Source organism: Zonotrichia leucophrys, chromosome Z, assembly GCF_028769735.1.
Source record: "Zonotrichia leucophrys gambelii isolate GWCS_2022_RI chromosome Z, RI_Zleu_2.0, whole genome shotgun sequence".
NCBI classification, from domain to species: Eukaryota; Metazoa; Chordata; class Aves; order Passeriformes; family Passerellidae; genus Zonotrichia; species Zonotrichia leucophrys.
Genome location: NC_088200.1, coordinates 22,395,361 through 22,409,015, shown reverse-complemented (window position 1 = coordinate 22,409,015; position 13,655 = coordinate 22,395,361). Strand labels below are relative to the sequence as shown.

Genomic DNA, 13,655 nt, shown 5'->3' with positions numbered 1-13,655 from the left:
TGTTGAAGAAGCCAAGAAACTTACTTGTGTTCAACTTCTGTACTGAAGAAGCCAAGAAAATTATTTTGCAGAAAATAATGTTATGTTTTCTCTGGCAAAACAAATTTGTTAGATGAAATCACTGTTGGCATTCAGTAAGATTATTGTAGCGTTCATTTTTTTAACTGTTCACGTTAAACTTAATGGTATATTTACAATTGATTTCAATAAAAAGCTTAATTAGGCCAATACTGACTGTTTTGAAACACAGTTGGTAGCTATGTTGTAACATTGTGTAAACCAAGACACCATATTGCAAATAATGCTACAATGGTTGTTTGCAGGCTGTTTCTGTAAACAGCAATTATACCCAATCACAAGCAATACTCTCTGTGTCTGTACACTACTGAGCTTTTAAATAAAATTACATGTTGTATGCTGTTCTCTGGCGTGCTTCTGTAGTGCTACCTGATCTGCACAAGTGACACTGAGCAGCACCTCTCTGTACCCCTTTAATCATATGCATACTGCATGGGTCTGGGGATACAATTCTGTCTGCAAGGCTGCCCAGTCAGATCTGACATACACCTCAAAGAGATGCAGATACAGAAACAGACACAGATCCATCAAATTAACAAGGCCTATGCATGTTCAGAGTGGCCATAACCAGCTTCAGAAGCATGAACTTATCAAAGTCTTTCTATGTGACAAATTTATACAGAGAACATAAATATGTATCAAAACACACCTTTCTGTGGTCAAACGGATCCTTTCACTGCCACTGGAACTCAGGTTTTCATTCTTTTCAAGAAAATATTCTTCTACACACTGTTCCTCAAAGTCATGAAGTTTCTTTAACTCCTCATCACTCAGGTAGAGCTCTGAATAAAGGAGGTAGGAATCAGTATGAAGCATGTTAATAATTGCAATCATTTATAAGTATGCATGAGGTAAAAAAAAGAAAAAAAATCCAGTCGAAAAACTTGTTTACACTCCCTCCTTTGACAAGAATGAATCAGGCCTAATTGTATTAATTTGGGCTTCAGTATAAAGACTCAAATACATGAAAATGTGTGATTTTGTCCTTTCTTACATAGGGAACAAAACCACACAGGCAAAAATTCCAGTACACTCCTTTTAAAGCTTCAAAAACACATATCTGAATGGCAGCTCACAAAGATTAATTTTCTCACAAAATTTTTCCTGTACTTTGTTATACATGTGTCATTCACAAGACTTAGATATGAACATGCAAACCTTACAAAACTTTCACTCCGTTTTGGTCCAGGCATTCATTTAGTGCTAGTCACCTACAACAATTACAGTCCATTCAGGTGCTCAAAGCTCCAAAGCTTTTTTTTTTTTTCACCCGATTAGTTAATATGCTCATATCCATAAAGCATTCAGATATCCTTAATAGAAGTTCATATGTACAAAACATTAAGATCTTCAAATCCAATATTTTTGGGGGGAAAAAAGCATTCAGAAGTTTAAAACTCCATAACTTGGGCTGCTCATGGTGCTATTCTTCTAGCACACCAAGATTTCTGAGACAGCAGCTCCATTACAAGGCAAAGAAATGCATATGGTGGAAAGGTGCTTCTCTGGCTCAAGCTCCACATTTTCCAAGCTCCTCTTTTCTGTCCTTTTTTATGTACCAAAGTCCTCACTGTAGTTGCTAGAGAGGTGCCTGTTCCAAGCAACAAGGCAGTGTTTGCTACAAGGATGTAGTACTCAGCTGCAACACACAGCTCAGCAGTGAAGACCCCTCTCACTCCAAATGAGACTTCATCACCTTCCAGACACTTTTCTACCCTATTTGACCTGTGTTATTTCCTCCAAAATTTTACTCTGTATCTTGGTATTGATTTTCCACAGGGTGGCTCTGGGTACTCGTTGTGAAAACCAGTTAATTATAACAACACCAAAACTAAAGTAGGAGAAAGCTACCAAGCAAAAGTGTATAGAAAAAGGTGCCCAGAGGTGCCTAAACAGAAAAAAAATTCTCCTCCTGAGAGAATGTGAAAGAAAGCATGAGCTCTCTTCTATGCAAGGACTTTCAGATCTGCTAAGCAATTTTCCTTCAGCTCCTTACAGGACACCCTCTAGGCTATGCCACTGACTTATGCTGTGCTTGCACATAAAACAAGCAATGGCACTTCCAAGGCTGGCTGGTCTATACCGTCATGATGGGGGAGCTGAACCAGTGAGCAGCAGTACAGTAGTTCAGCATTGTCATGGTTTGATGCTGGCGCAATGCCAGTGCCCCCATGAAAATATATGCTCTCTAGTGTCTGCTGTGAGATGTGACTAGGAATAGAGCAAAGCAGGCTCTAACTTAGGAATAAAGAAGAAAAAGCTTTATTAACTTACAACTATATATAAAGAGAAACACACACAGACCTCAGAAGGAAAACTTTCTAAAAAACATTCCTCTTCCCCCACTAAATTTCCAATACATCTACCTTTCAGATCACCAACTCTCAGTCTATCAATTCTCAGTTCATCAAGGAGAGAGGAGTCTTTCTTGTACTGTAGGCTTCCCCAGGAAACACAGTTGAAACCTCGTGTGTTTCCATGTCACTCATGGCACTGCCTGGAGAACACTGCCATCGTGACCTCTTCCTTCCACGCCCAGTGCTCTCACCACTGCACATGGACCAGAGCTGCTTCTAGGGTTCTCTTTTTAAGGATGCTTTGCCTAGTTCCAAAAACAAGCATAGTCTCTCACCTTTGGGACACCTGTGCCCCCCAGATTTCACCCCCTGGGGTCGAGGGGCCTCGAGAACAGAGATCTTCTTCTTCCACTGAAGATCGAGGGCACCACCACCCTCCTCCCCCGTTGTCTCTGTTCATGCACTCTTTCACATAACATCACTGCACTCCTTTGGCTCCAAGCCATTGCCTTCCCCTAAATGCAGTCTCTGTCACACGAAAAAATGGTTCCATCCATGGCTATACAAGAAAAGTCCAGCCAAAGGCCACTCCATCACCTCCTCCCACCCAAGATGCTTCTCCACTTCTCTCGGGGCCCATTTCCTCTTATCTCATCTCTATCTCTCTCCTCATTCAACTCCAGGAGGATCAGCATTTGTAAGGTTTCCATCATCCAAGAAAAGGGTTAAAAATCTCAGGCTCTGCCTGTCCAGAGCTCCCACGCTGCCCTGCCGGGCACCTTCTCACTGCACCTCCCACCGCCCCTTCTCCTTTTTGGCCGGCCATGCTATCAAATTTCAAGGTGGCACTGGCACAGACACCAGCTCTCTATTTCTCTCTCTCTCTCTCTCTCTCTCTGTCTCGGGTGGGGGCGCTGCCTTGAAGCCTCTCAGTGTTCCTCCACCCTTCCATCCTTCAGGGGCCTTCACCTCCCCTCTCTGTCCAAGGCCCGGCCTACCTCACCAGGCCGCATGGCTTCCCCTGCCCGACGCAGCCTGCAGCCGAGCAGGGCTGGTCTGAGCCCTCCACTGTCTGGAACCAAAAGAGCTTCCCCCTAGTCAGAGGCGTACCCATGTCCTCAGTGGCCACACCAGGTGCTAATATTCAAGTCTCAGCACCTATTGGGTTGATCACAGCATCCCAAAAAACTCACTTCCTTTTCAAACCAGGACAAGCATTGATTAGGTAAGCCTGTTTTGGTGCTCTACAACCACCTGTGAGCATGCCAGGTATCTTCAGGGATTCATGTTCAGAAGAGAAAATTCTAAGTGAGGCATAACCCACACAGGATCTGCCCACCTCTATTATAAGGCATCAAGGGTTTCCGATACATCAAAAAGGATGAGACTGTATAATGCTAGATACCAATGCTTCCCAAATTTTTTTAGATGTAGTTACAGTCACCTTTTCCCCTGCCTCACACCCACCACTAAGCCCCACTACTTTCCATCCCATTATCTTGAGATCCTTTTCCCACAACAGCCCAGGCTAATCCAGGCAGAGGTGGTGAAAGTGGGACAGGGAACTGGACTAAGGAGTCGTTAGGAAAGATCTGGCATGAAGAAAAGTGGCTTTACCACCCTTCTCTGGGTGGTAAAAGTGAAGGCTGGGAAAAGTGAAGAAGGTAAGGTGCAGTCAAAAGCCAGTGCACAAAGGGACAAAAGCAGCAAGGAGGTGGGATGCCTCTGTGCATCTGCAATCACTGGATCTCCTCTACCCTTGGGCTCTGCTGCTACTTTCCCTAAGTAGTGATAAAGGAATTATTTGTCTTTTCATGACAAACATACAGAAATTTATACCTTTGGCACTGCTTAATTTCTTTTAAAATAAGATATTGTTTAGTTCCTACACAGTAAGTTGCTGTCCCTTTATTTCACCTCAGAGTTGTGAGGTATCTTGACTGATGCACAGCAACAGCCAAATATAAAGCAAAGCATTACCCCCTTTTTTTTCTGTCTTTTTTTTGGGGGGGGGACTCAACTCCACAGTTATGGGAGTGATGATGGCTTTTTCTTTTGGCTCCCAGCTTACTTAGTCCAACATCGCCTTCCTCTTGGTCCAACTCATTTGGGGGCTGGTGGTGGAAGATGCACTTTAGCAGAAGTCCAATGTGACTGAGGAGGATGAAGGGTGGAGGGAGCCACGGCTTCTCACGGTAGGTCATGATGTAGCGGTAACGGTTGTACTTCCAGAGCTTGTTCGAGATGGATTTCAAGTCAAAATAAACATTACTGAGGAGAGAGCCACAGAGGAGAGGAGAAGGAAGGTAAATATTCCCAATATAACACAAGACACTTCTCTACAGATCTAATCTAACGCTGGTCTCATTCCTCCAGTGAGGTAAATCAGCTTAGCAACTCATGTGTCTGCAGCTAGTGCACTTAGAATGAGATCTTCAAAGCTGCCCAACAGATTTGGAGATCCAACTCCCATTCACATTACTGGGAGCAGGGCAAAAGATGCCACCGACATGACTTTGAAATCCCAGTCATACTATTTAAATTTTAATATATATCCTAACCACAGAATTCAGCATTGTTTTCCTCTTTGGAATGGATTAAAAGTAGGTGTCAGGCTAAGGGAAGACTTTGACAAAATAGCTTGCAGCTACATGAGCCATTCTTCTGCAGAACACTCACTGGAGCTGCAAAATTAATAAACATGACTGCACTGAATAATTTTCTGTATCTACTATGATAGACTCAAGCACAGGAAAGAATTGTTGTGGTTTCTAGCATTCCATTTCTAGTAATTTCAGATTCACTGTCATTCTACACAGCCAGCATGTAATCACAAAAACATCAACTTTCCTTCTGAGAGCATAAATGTGTTTCTCATACCCACCCATTTCTGGTCCCACTTCTGGAACAATCAAAATCACGATGCAGAAGACTTACCATATCATCATTACTAAAGGTTTAGTTCCAGAAATAATTCAGATAACAATTTCATACATGTAAAATAATACATAATGTGTAAGACAATAGATTGATTCCTTGACACAATTTCAGGAAAGGGATTTCTTATTGGAAGTGGAAATAGAATGAATTTTGATAGTTCAGGGTTTTTTGCATATGAATGAGTTCTTTTATTAATTTGAATTTTTTAAACCTGCAGCTGACTTTTTCTTCCCCAGAAATGCTAGAACTATAAGAAAAAATAAATAACTGCTTGGGTTAGACTGCTCTTCACTAATATTTTACAGAACATGCTCCATTACAAAAGGTTCCTGTTAAAACATAAAAGGTTTAGAATTACTATAAAGACACTGATAAAGTACTATGAATTTCTATAGAATTAATATAAAAACCCTTTGTACTGTGGCAGCACACATTAAAAGGCAAATTGCTGAAAACACTACTGTAAGATTTCAGTCTAGAACATATGGGATTGCTTAAAGTAAGTAAGAATTTTCAAATTATTTCCTAAAGGAAAAGCATACTCCTCCTTTATCCTCTTCACTTGAACGCCTTCCACTTATCTGCCAGTTTGGCCTGCCCTATGATGAATTTTATATAGGCTCTTAGCACAACAAATACAACTTTTAGGAAGGGAAAGTTACTTCAGAGATGAATTAATGCTTTTTTTTTTTTTTTGCCAACTGCAATTGTTCGCTCTCACAGAGTCACATTCTTTTTAAGAGGCAAAAGAGCTTAGCTGTCTTCTCACTATACCTTTCCTTGCACCATCTGGCTACCACCATTCTTTCCTTCATTTGACTTACCCCCATGGCTGATGGGGTACAACCACCACCATCAACATGCCCTTGCTGAGGCATTTTTGGTGAAAATCTTTCCAGAAGAGCAGGCACAACACACCTTAGTTGCTTTTGCAGCAATATACCTGGGTACTTACTTAAAGAATGCAATGAGCAAGTTGACCATGATGATGTACTGCACAAAGAGGTAGACAGCTTGCAGAAAGGGTGTGAGAAAGGAGCCGGGAGGACAGTCTTCATTGGCTTCACAAACTGGAAATGAAGGACATACAGAACGTGGGTAGCACAGGAACCAGAGCAGAGAACAGCAATGGCCCGTGCTTCTCATTTGTCTCAGCAAGAAACAGAATAGTCCTCACTAATTTCACAGAGATTTTGCATCACTAAATTTCCAACTTAAAGATCAACCTCTACCAAAAGGAGAACTGAGACCCCTTTGTGCTACTACCACCTTAGTTACCACTGTTCAGAAGATGTAGACACCACTTCATACAAACCAGTTATTATGCCAGTCATTCCACATTTTGTTATGGGGGAATACACAGCTGAAATGTATTTGGGGGATGGCTTTTACCCAAGTAAGCTGAAATCCAAATCTTTGATCCTTAAGACAGGAGCGCCTCAGACGTAAAGCAGCAAATAATGGAAATTAGGAGATCCTTTCTGATGTTTTTAAATCATAAAAATAAATACTTCCCAACCTTTTAAATTTCTAATCAAGTTTAACTCTTTGGAGGAAACTTTGAAACATACTTATAAAGAAGCAGCCCTAAATTCGGGACATATTCTGCAGGATAAAGAGTCACTAGAGAAATCATAGCTTTATTTGGGAAGTGTCAAATTTCTAAAGGTTTAGAATTGTTAAGTGATTAAATGGATTAAACTGGGAAACCTAACAGTGTGCTTTCATTAAAAGAATTTTGATTTATTTAACCAAAATACGTATGTGATTGTTTCAGCAGTAATAATGGAGGCAACATGGTCAATTATTTTAATGAATTGAGTCTATGCTGAAAGATGTACCTTAAATAGATATTTCTCTTTAGGTTACTACTTTTCTATTTTAGGGACTGTTTTACTTTTACCTTCAGTCAGTAGCATGAGAGTGCCTTACATCAGTAATGCTTAAATATCTCTGGGCTGCCTGATTACTCTCTCTTATTGAAACAAGGCCAAAGCCGTAATCAAGGTACACATTTTTTTCCTATTTACATTGATTGGTTCTAGTTCTCCTATGCACATGGTTTATCTGTTTAAGAATAGTGCCAGGCAACTTATTTCTCCCTTTCTTTTCCTCCTTTATTCTTTCTTCCTTAAAGACAGCTTTTCTCTTTTCTCCAAGAGATCAGCAGCTTTGGATTAAGTTAATTGGAAATTTATTTCATTGGCAGATCCCCTGACCAGGAAGTATCTTAGTATTAGTTCCCATGTGCTATGCCCTGATATTTGCAGTATATTTAATTTGAAGCACTAAATTTGAAGAGTTTAGAGTTTAAACCTCTTTATTTTTCACAAAGAAGCTTGTATTTTTAACTTCATTCATGCAGTATTACCCATTACATATACTGGAATATACATATATACATATACACATATATACATACATATACTGGAATCAGAATTGTTTAAGGAAGAACAGACTCAGTAGGTAGTCAAAAGACCAAAGAAGACATGCTTCTCCACATATTAAATTTAAGCCGTGAGCTATACCCTCAAAATTACCTACCATCTATTTCACCAGCATAGACTTCACCAAACATCATCCAGTAGGGCTGAAATACAATATCCCGTGCCAGGGTCCAAGAAGGAGGCTCCTCTGGTGAAAGAATTGCCTTTCGTGACACCCCAAAACTCAGCAGGACTATGGCCATCATGATCACAATATAGAACATGTTTCCTGTCTAGAAGACATGTTTGTGTAAAATAATTACTTGTGTTAATTATATGCAAAAGAGACATTCATTTTAGGGAAGAGTATCAATCACTGTTTTTACAAATCAGAATATAAAACCGGGGTAATAATCTAATATGCTGGAGGAAATAAAAATATTTTGTTTCTATGACCTAGAGTACATGAGCATTTTATAGATGTTAAAATCATCTTAGACCAAAAAAGCCCTACTTGCTTCACATGTCCCTCTTATATCTTAAGCAAGATCTAAAAAATGCGGAGATCTTACAATGGTGATTTTGCTCAGTGGTGCTCCTTTCAAACTGAGAGCAAGGAACAGGAGTGAAAATTATTTTGCCTCCTAAACAATCACCATGAAAGACAGAATATAAAAGAAGAGAGCTCTCAGTAAAGGAGGCAAATTACAGTAGGAATCTTCACATGTCCCCCAGGACTAGACAGTTGTTCAGCAACAGTTCTTACAGCAAAAGAGAAACAAGATTAACTTGGACTTCACGGAAATTGTGACAGATAAACAAGGAGGCAGTTATTTGAATCAACAAGTAAAACAATAATGATACTGTTTCCAAGAGTTAGGGGAATAACCTGTCACAGTGAGCCCATCTCCAAGAAGCAGTGACTTTTCTTTCTCCTGTTACCAAGCTAGATTGGCAAACTAACTCAAACAAAACCCTTCTCTAAGGAATTAAGTAAAAATGGATTTTGTGAATAAATTCATGTAATTAATAAATTAAAGAAAAGTGTAATCTGATTATGGTCAACTCACAAACAAAAAAAATCATGGTATTTTCAAGTAAAACATTCACTGTGAGCCATTAGACCACTTCTCCTTTTCTGTCACTTCTGAGCTTTACATATTCCAGAAGGTAGATGCCTTAGCTACAGAAATACTTCCCCAAAGCACACTACTTACCATTTTCCCAATCATTGTCAGGTATGGGCCAGCATGCTGATTCACAGCAAAAAGATCAAGGAGCCGAGTGTACCAAAATATGATATCCAAGCAGTAAAGCAGCCTCCCTGCAGTTTGAACAGGGGGGTTGGACCACCGCAAACCAAAACCAATCATAAACAGGATGATTGCTACAGAATCAGTAAAATTCCAGTATTCATAAATCCACACCTTCACCTTTTGGCAGAATTTTCCAGGTTCTGAGATAAATACCTAGGTAGAATTGGGAGAAAAATGCCATTAAAATCACATATACATTATTTGACCTTTTCTGCATTATTCTGCATTATTTCTGCATTGGTCTGCATTATTTCACAATACTTGAGAATGTATTATTTTCCCCCCCTTTTTTTTTCTTTTGTCTTGGACCCATTTACTGCATATTGCCATTCATCATCAATTGAGGTTTTTACTTAATCCACCATGTCATATTGCTCAAGTATGCGACATCAAATGGGATAGCTCTTCCCAAAAAAGATGGATCCTGAACCTGAATCTATTCACTAAAGGGCACATAGCTCAGCGGAAGACAGCAGCCAGTAAAGAATTGTTATGCACACATATTATTAGAAATTAACAAGCATTTTCTAGAGGGATGGTCACGACCTGGAGTGGCCTTTTCATTAACCCCTAAGTCATGGAAAGTACTGGCCTAACCTTGCCACTGGGAAAATAACTAATGTCCTTTATTTCAGACCAAAAATATAATGAAAGATCCTTGTATTCTGCCAAGGACAGGTTAAAAAAAGAAGTGCTGGCAACTAGCAAGGTAAAGAATGAAATGTTCACTCCTTGAACTGTAAGGTGCCCCAAAGGGATTTTAAGCTTCACTGAGCAAGCATGTGAAGTGGAATCCTAGGGAGGAGGCAAATAAAATGTTTGCACATTGCCACAAGTGAGGCCAATTATGCAGTGCTATGTGAGATTACACTGATAAGTACCAAGCAAAGGAGAGATTTTGAAACATTATGCCCTGATCCTGCAAGAATTTATGCATATGACCACATAAATGTAGACAAGTGATCTAGACTAACTCACATGAGTAACTAGTTGCAGGGCCTAAGGCTTCAGCAATTATTTGATACAATCTAGAGCAACAGAGCTTTGCAGCTATATATAACAAAGCCCTCAGCAGCTAAGCAGCTGCCCAGCTAAAACAGAGTGTCCTACAAAGTCTTTGCCAACAGACCAGAACTAGAACATGGATAAAGAAAATCAAGTAAGGACATCAATTTCAAAGTGTCCAACCAATGATACCGGAAAGAAGAGCTGTTCTTTCTGCTGTCCCAGCATCAAGATGGTGCAAGAGCACAACAGTGATTTCAAAAGTATTTTTACTGTCCCTTGGAATCCTTCACCTCTCTCATACTGATTTCACAGCCTTACAGAGTGATCTGTATTGCAGTGTCCTTTTCTCAGAACTGTGGCTGGCTTTTTGTGGCTAGCTTTATTCCTCTGAAAGCACAGCATTTCAAAAGTCATACAAAAGAGTATTCACATTACTGTTTGCTGATTTGTTATGTGCTGATTGTGCAGTGAAGGCATGTCAGAGCAGATACAATAATTGAGGAAATGCATAGCTGTATTTGTCCCTAGACTCAGGTTTGGAGCTCAAGTTGCATTCAGAAGTTTGGGTCTAATCCACTGTAAATAATTGCAATAATTTTGATTGGAATATCTTTTTCTTTTTTTTTGTGTTCAATGAATCCAGCATTAAAAGTTGATTGTATTTTTTTTGTAAGTGCATTTATGGAAGGCTAACTAGACTTGAGGGAGAGCCATAGATTATTCTATGTAAAACATCTATCAATTCATAACAAGTTCTCACTCAGATTAAATATCTAAAGACAAATTTTGTTTCTAGAAGTCTAATGGTCAGCTTAAGAAAATTAAGGACCAGGTGCCTACATCAAGGTTCTAAATCTCAATTCAGCAGTCACCTACACATTGCCAACCAGCTCTACACAGAAAGGTAGAGAATCAATGCCAAAATTTAAGATGCATTTTGACAGACCAAGAACTGGTCTTTGAATAAAAGAATTCCAATAAATAAATTCTCTGTATAATTCTCCATTAAATAAAGCAGGATTTAGCATTCTTCAGAGAAGTATTCCCTGGTTACCAGAAAAATGAGAATGCAAATGGAAAAACTTACCTCCCTGACTTTTTCAATAGCAGTACTGAAAATATAAATGATAACAAACCACTCTTGCACACTTGGTCTTGGTTCCATCTTCACCAACACAGTGTAAGTAAAGAGCATGAGGAATGCCAAGTACGACATCTGCAAAACACATGGTGCATAATCCATACACACAAAAACCTCAAACAAATTTCTGCAAATAAAACAGCTGGTTGGCTTCACTATAGGTACTCAAACTACTGGGACACTGCCACGTGTTTGAGCCCAGAATCTTTATTGCAGTTCTTGAAAATTTTGTTTTGTTTTTTTTTTTTGCTTTGTTTTATGGGAATGTCCCTAAACATCATTGGAAATTGGCACTTTAATGCTGAAAAAATAGGTGGGAGCAGAAGGTAAACAATTGAAGTATATGCTCATCCCCATAGAAGAGACATATTTTTTTATCTTGGATGTTAGACTAGATGGTCTCCAGAGGTCCCTTTCAAAAATAACTATTCTGTGATTTTATTCTGTGATCTGCACACCATTCCTTGAATGCAAGGGCAGTCTTATGCCTTTTTCCTAGCCTTCCCTAGGGATAAGCAACAATTCTCAAAGTTAAATAGGCAACTGCTAGTTAATCTGTGCCTTCCAAAACACAGGAATGATATTAGGTGGAAAATACATATGATCACAGCCTGATCTTAAACTTCTTGAGCTCTACTGACACGGGGTTACTAAAACTGATTTAATAAATGTACATTTCCTACAGCAAAGGATTCCTTATAGAAAAATATTTGCTTCTCAAGAGACAATTCTTAAAGAAAGGAACATGAATATCAGTGAAGTATTAAAGGTACAGAAGGTCATCTTCAAATCTATGTCAGCCTTTGCAACTGACCACTGTAAAAGGCTGTGCTTGAGTTTTTCTTTAGTTCCTTATAATTGTTTTCCTGGGGTTTTGGGTTTGGTTTTTGCGTTTTTTTTAGTTCAGTTGCATGATTTTAGCATGATTTAGCATGATTTTAGCATTTTAATCTTTACACTTAACTGTCAGAGAAACATTCAAATGGCTTCCCATTTACACCCACCACTAAGTGACTGCAAATCCATTCTAGAAAAAGTAAAAGCAGGATTAAGTGGCATTTGAAGGACCAAAGGAGGGGTTTGTCACTCCAGGTTCTAGAATGATGACTAACCGTGTGAAACCAGAACTTGACAATTGGTGCGTTGTAGAACTCATAGATTTTTCTAGCTCCAGTCAGGTTTCCTTGTCCACCATCTCCTTGGCTTTCATCAGACTTCTGAACAGCCTTTTCTACATCATAACCCCTCTTTAAAAGAAAACAGCACTTTTTAAGTAAAAAACAATGGTCTATAATTGCAAAGGGAGTGTTGTTTCAGGGGGAAGACAGACACAAATGTCTAAACTTAGTTCTGAATACCCCAGTCATTACTGCAGCTTGGTTTTGTCTGGTTACAAATATCTCATTTGCAATAATCAACATGCACTCTGTGAAAGATGCCCTATATGGCACAGCTACACTGTCTGTATATTTTGTATAGTATTTTGTATAAGAGTATTTAAGGAAAATCAGTAACCTGGACTTCTGCTAGAGACTGATAGATAAAATCACAAGCTAACATCAAGCAGAATGTGTGTGAGCACTTTTCCTAGCTGCCTCAGGTCAGGCTGCTCCCTTCCTGCACTAGGAATACATGTGAGGTTGGGAAGGACTTTCTCATTATGGCCAGCACAGAAGTGGCATCCAGGACAGATGAAGTAAATTGTACCACATTCACTTAAGTCCATACCCAAACTAGGGACCTAATCCATACTTCTGGAGAGAACTGGCCTCCAGCCATTTCATTCCACCTGATGAGCATTTTCTCACTCCTCAGAACTGCACTGTGGTAAAGAGACAGACTCTGGCACACAAATGATTGATCCTCACAGACTAACCAAAGTCTCTTTAGAGCTGACTGGGCTCTGTTCCCCATGATACCATAACTGGTGGAAATCTTGGGACTGAGGCACGTGAGACATTTCTGCCTTGCTTTTAAACTCCAGCATCAGGATGGTGGGAGGCAGGAGAATACTCATAATGACCTAAAAGAGAGACACAAGATTAATTAAGCAGTGATAGCATAAACCTGAGGCCACAGTCAGCCATGCCTGGTGCCAGCACAAACCCAGTGCAATTCCACTGGCTGCAGAAGGAGTCACTGGTGCTTGGAATCTGTATCACAGAGTCTGACAGCCTCTGAAGATTTGTGCTGCTCTTGCCTGATTTCTGGCTTTGAAGAGTGTCACGGTATCTGGGATGCTTTCAATACAGCTCCCTGTGTCTGGAAAGCATCCTTCCCACCAGCAGCTCTGCCAGGGAATAGGCAATGTGGGGAACCAAGAGCAGGTGAGGAAGGACTAAAAAGTGCTGACAGAATGGGAAGAGCAACAAAAAAATCCTTCATCCTAATGTGATCCCACATATACTTTTGAAAAGAAATAAAACAGAAGCAAGAACTGTTTTCCCTC

At 39.8% G+C, this 13,655-nt stretch overlaps 1 protein-coding gene across 1 annotated transcript in view; it reads right to left on the bottom strand.

Annotated features, from left to right (window-relative positions):
- TRPM6 (transient receptor potential cation channel subfamily M member 6) overlaps window positions 1–13,655 on the bottom strand; it is an 88,234-nt gene that overhangs the window by 33,126 nt on the left and 41,453 nt on the right. Inside the window, exons 18-25 of the mRNA XM_064736770.1 lie at window positions 13,075–13,229; window positions 12,319–12,451; window positions 11,153–11,281; window positions 8,959–9,210; window positions 7,860–8,034; window positions 6,271–6,385; window positions 4,447–4,646; window positions 728–860 (exon numbers count right to left, since the gene is read on the bottom strand). Of these exons, the coding sequence (XP_064592840.1) occupies window positions 728–860; window positions 4,447–4,646; window positions 6,271–6,385; window positions 7,860–8,034; window positions 8,959–9,210; window positions 11,153–11,281; window positions 12,319–12,451; window positions 13,075–13,229 (1,292 nt within the window). The remainder of the gene's footprint in view (window positions 1–727; window positions 861–4,446; window positions 4,647–6,270; window positions 6,386–7,859; window positions 8,035–8,958; window positions 9,211–11,152; window positions 11,282–12,318; window positions 12,452–13,074; window positions 13,230–13,655) is intronic.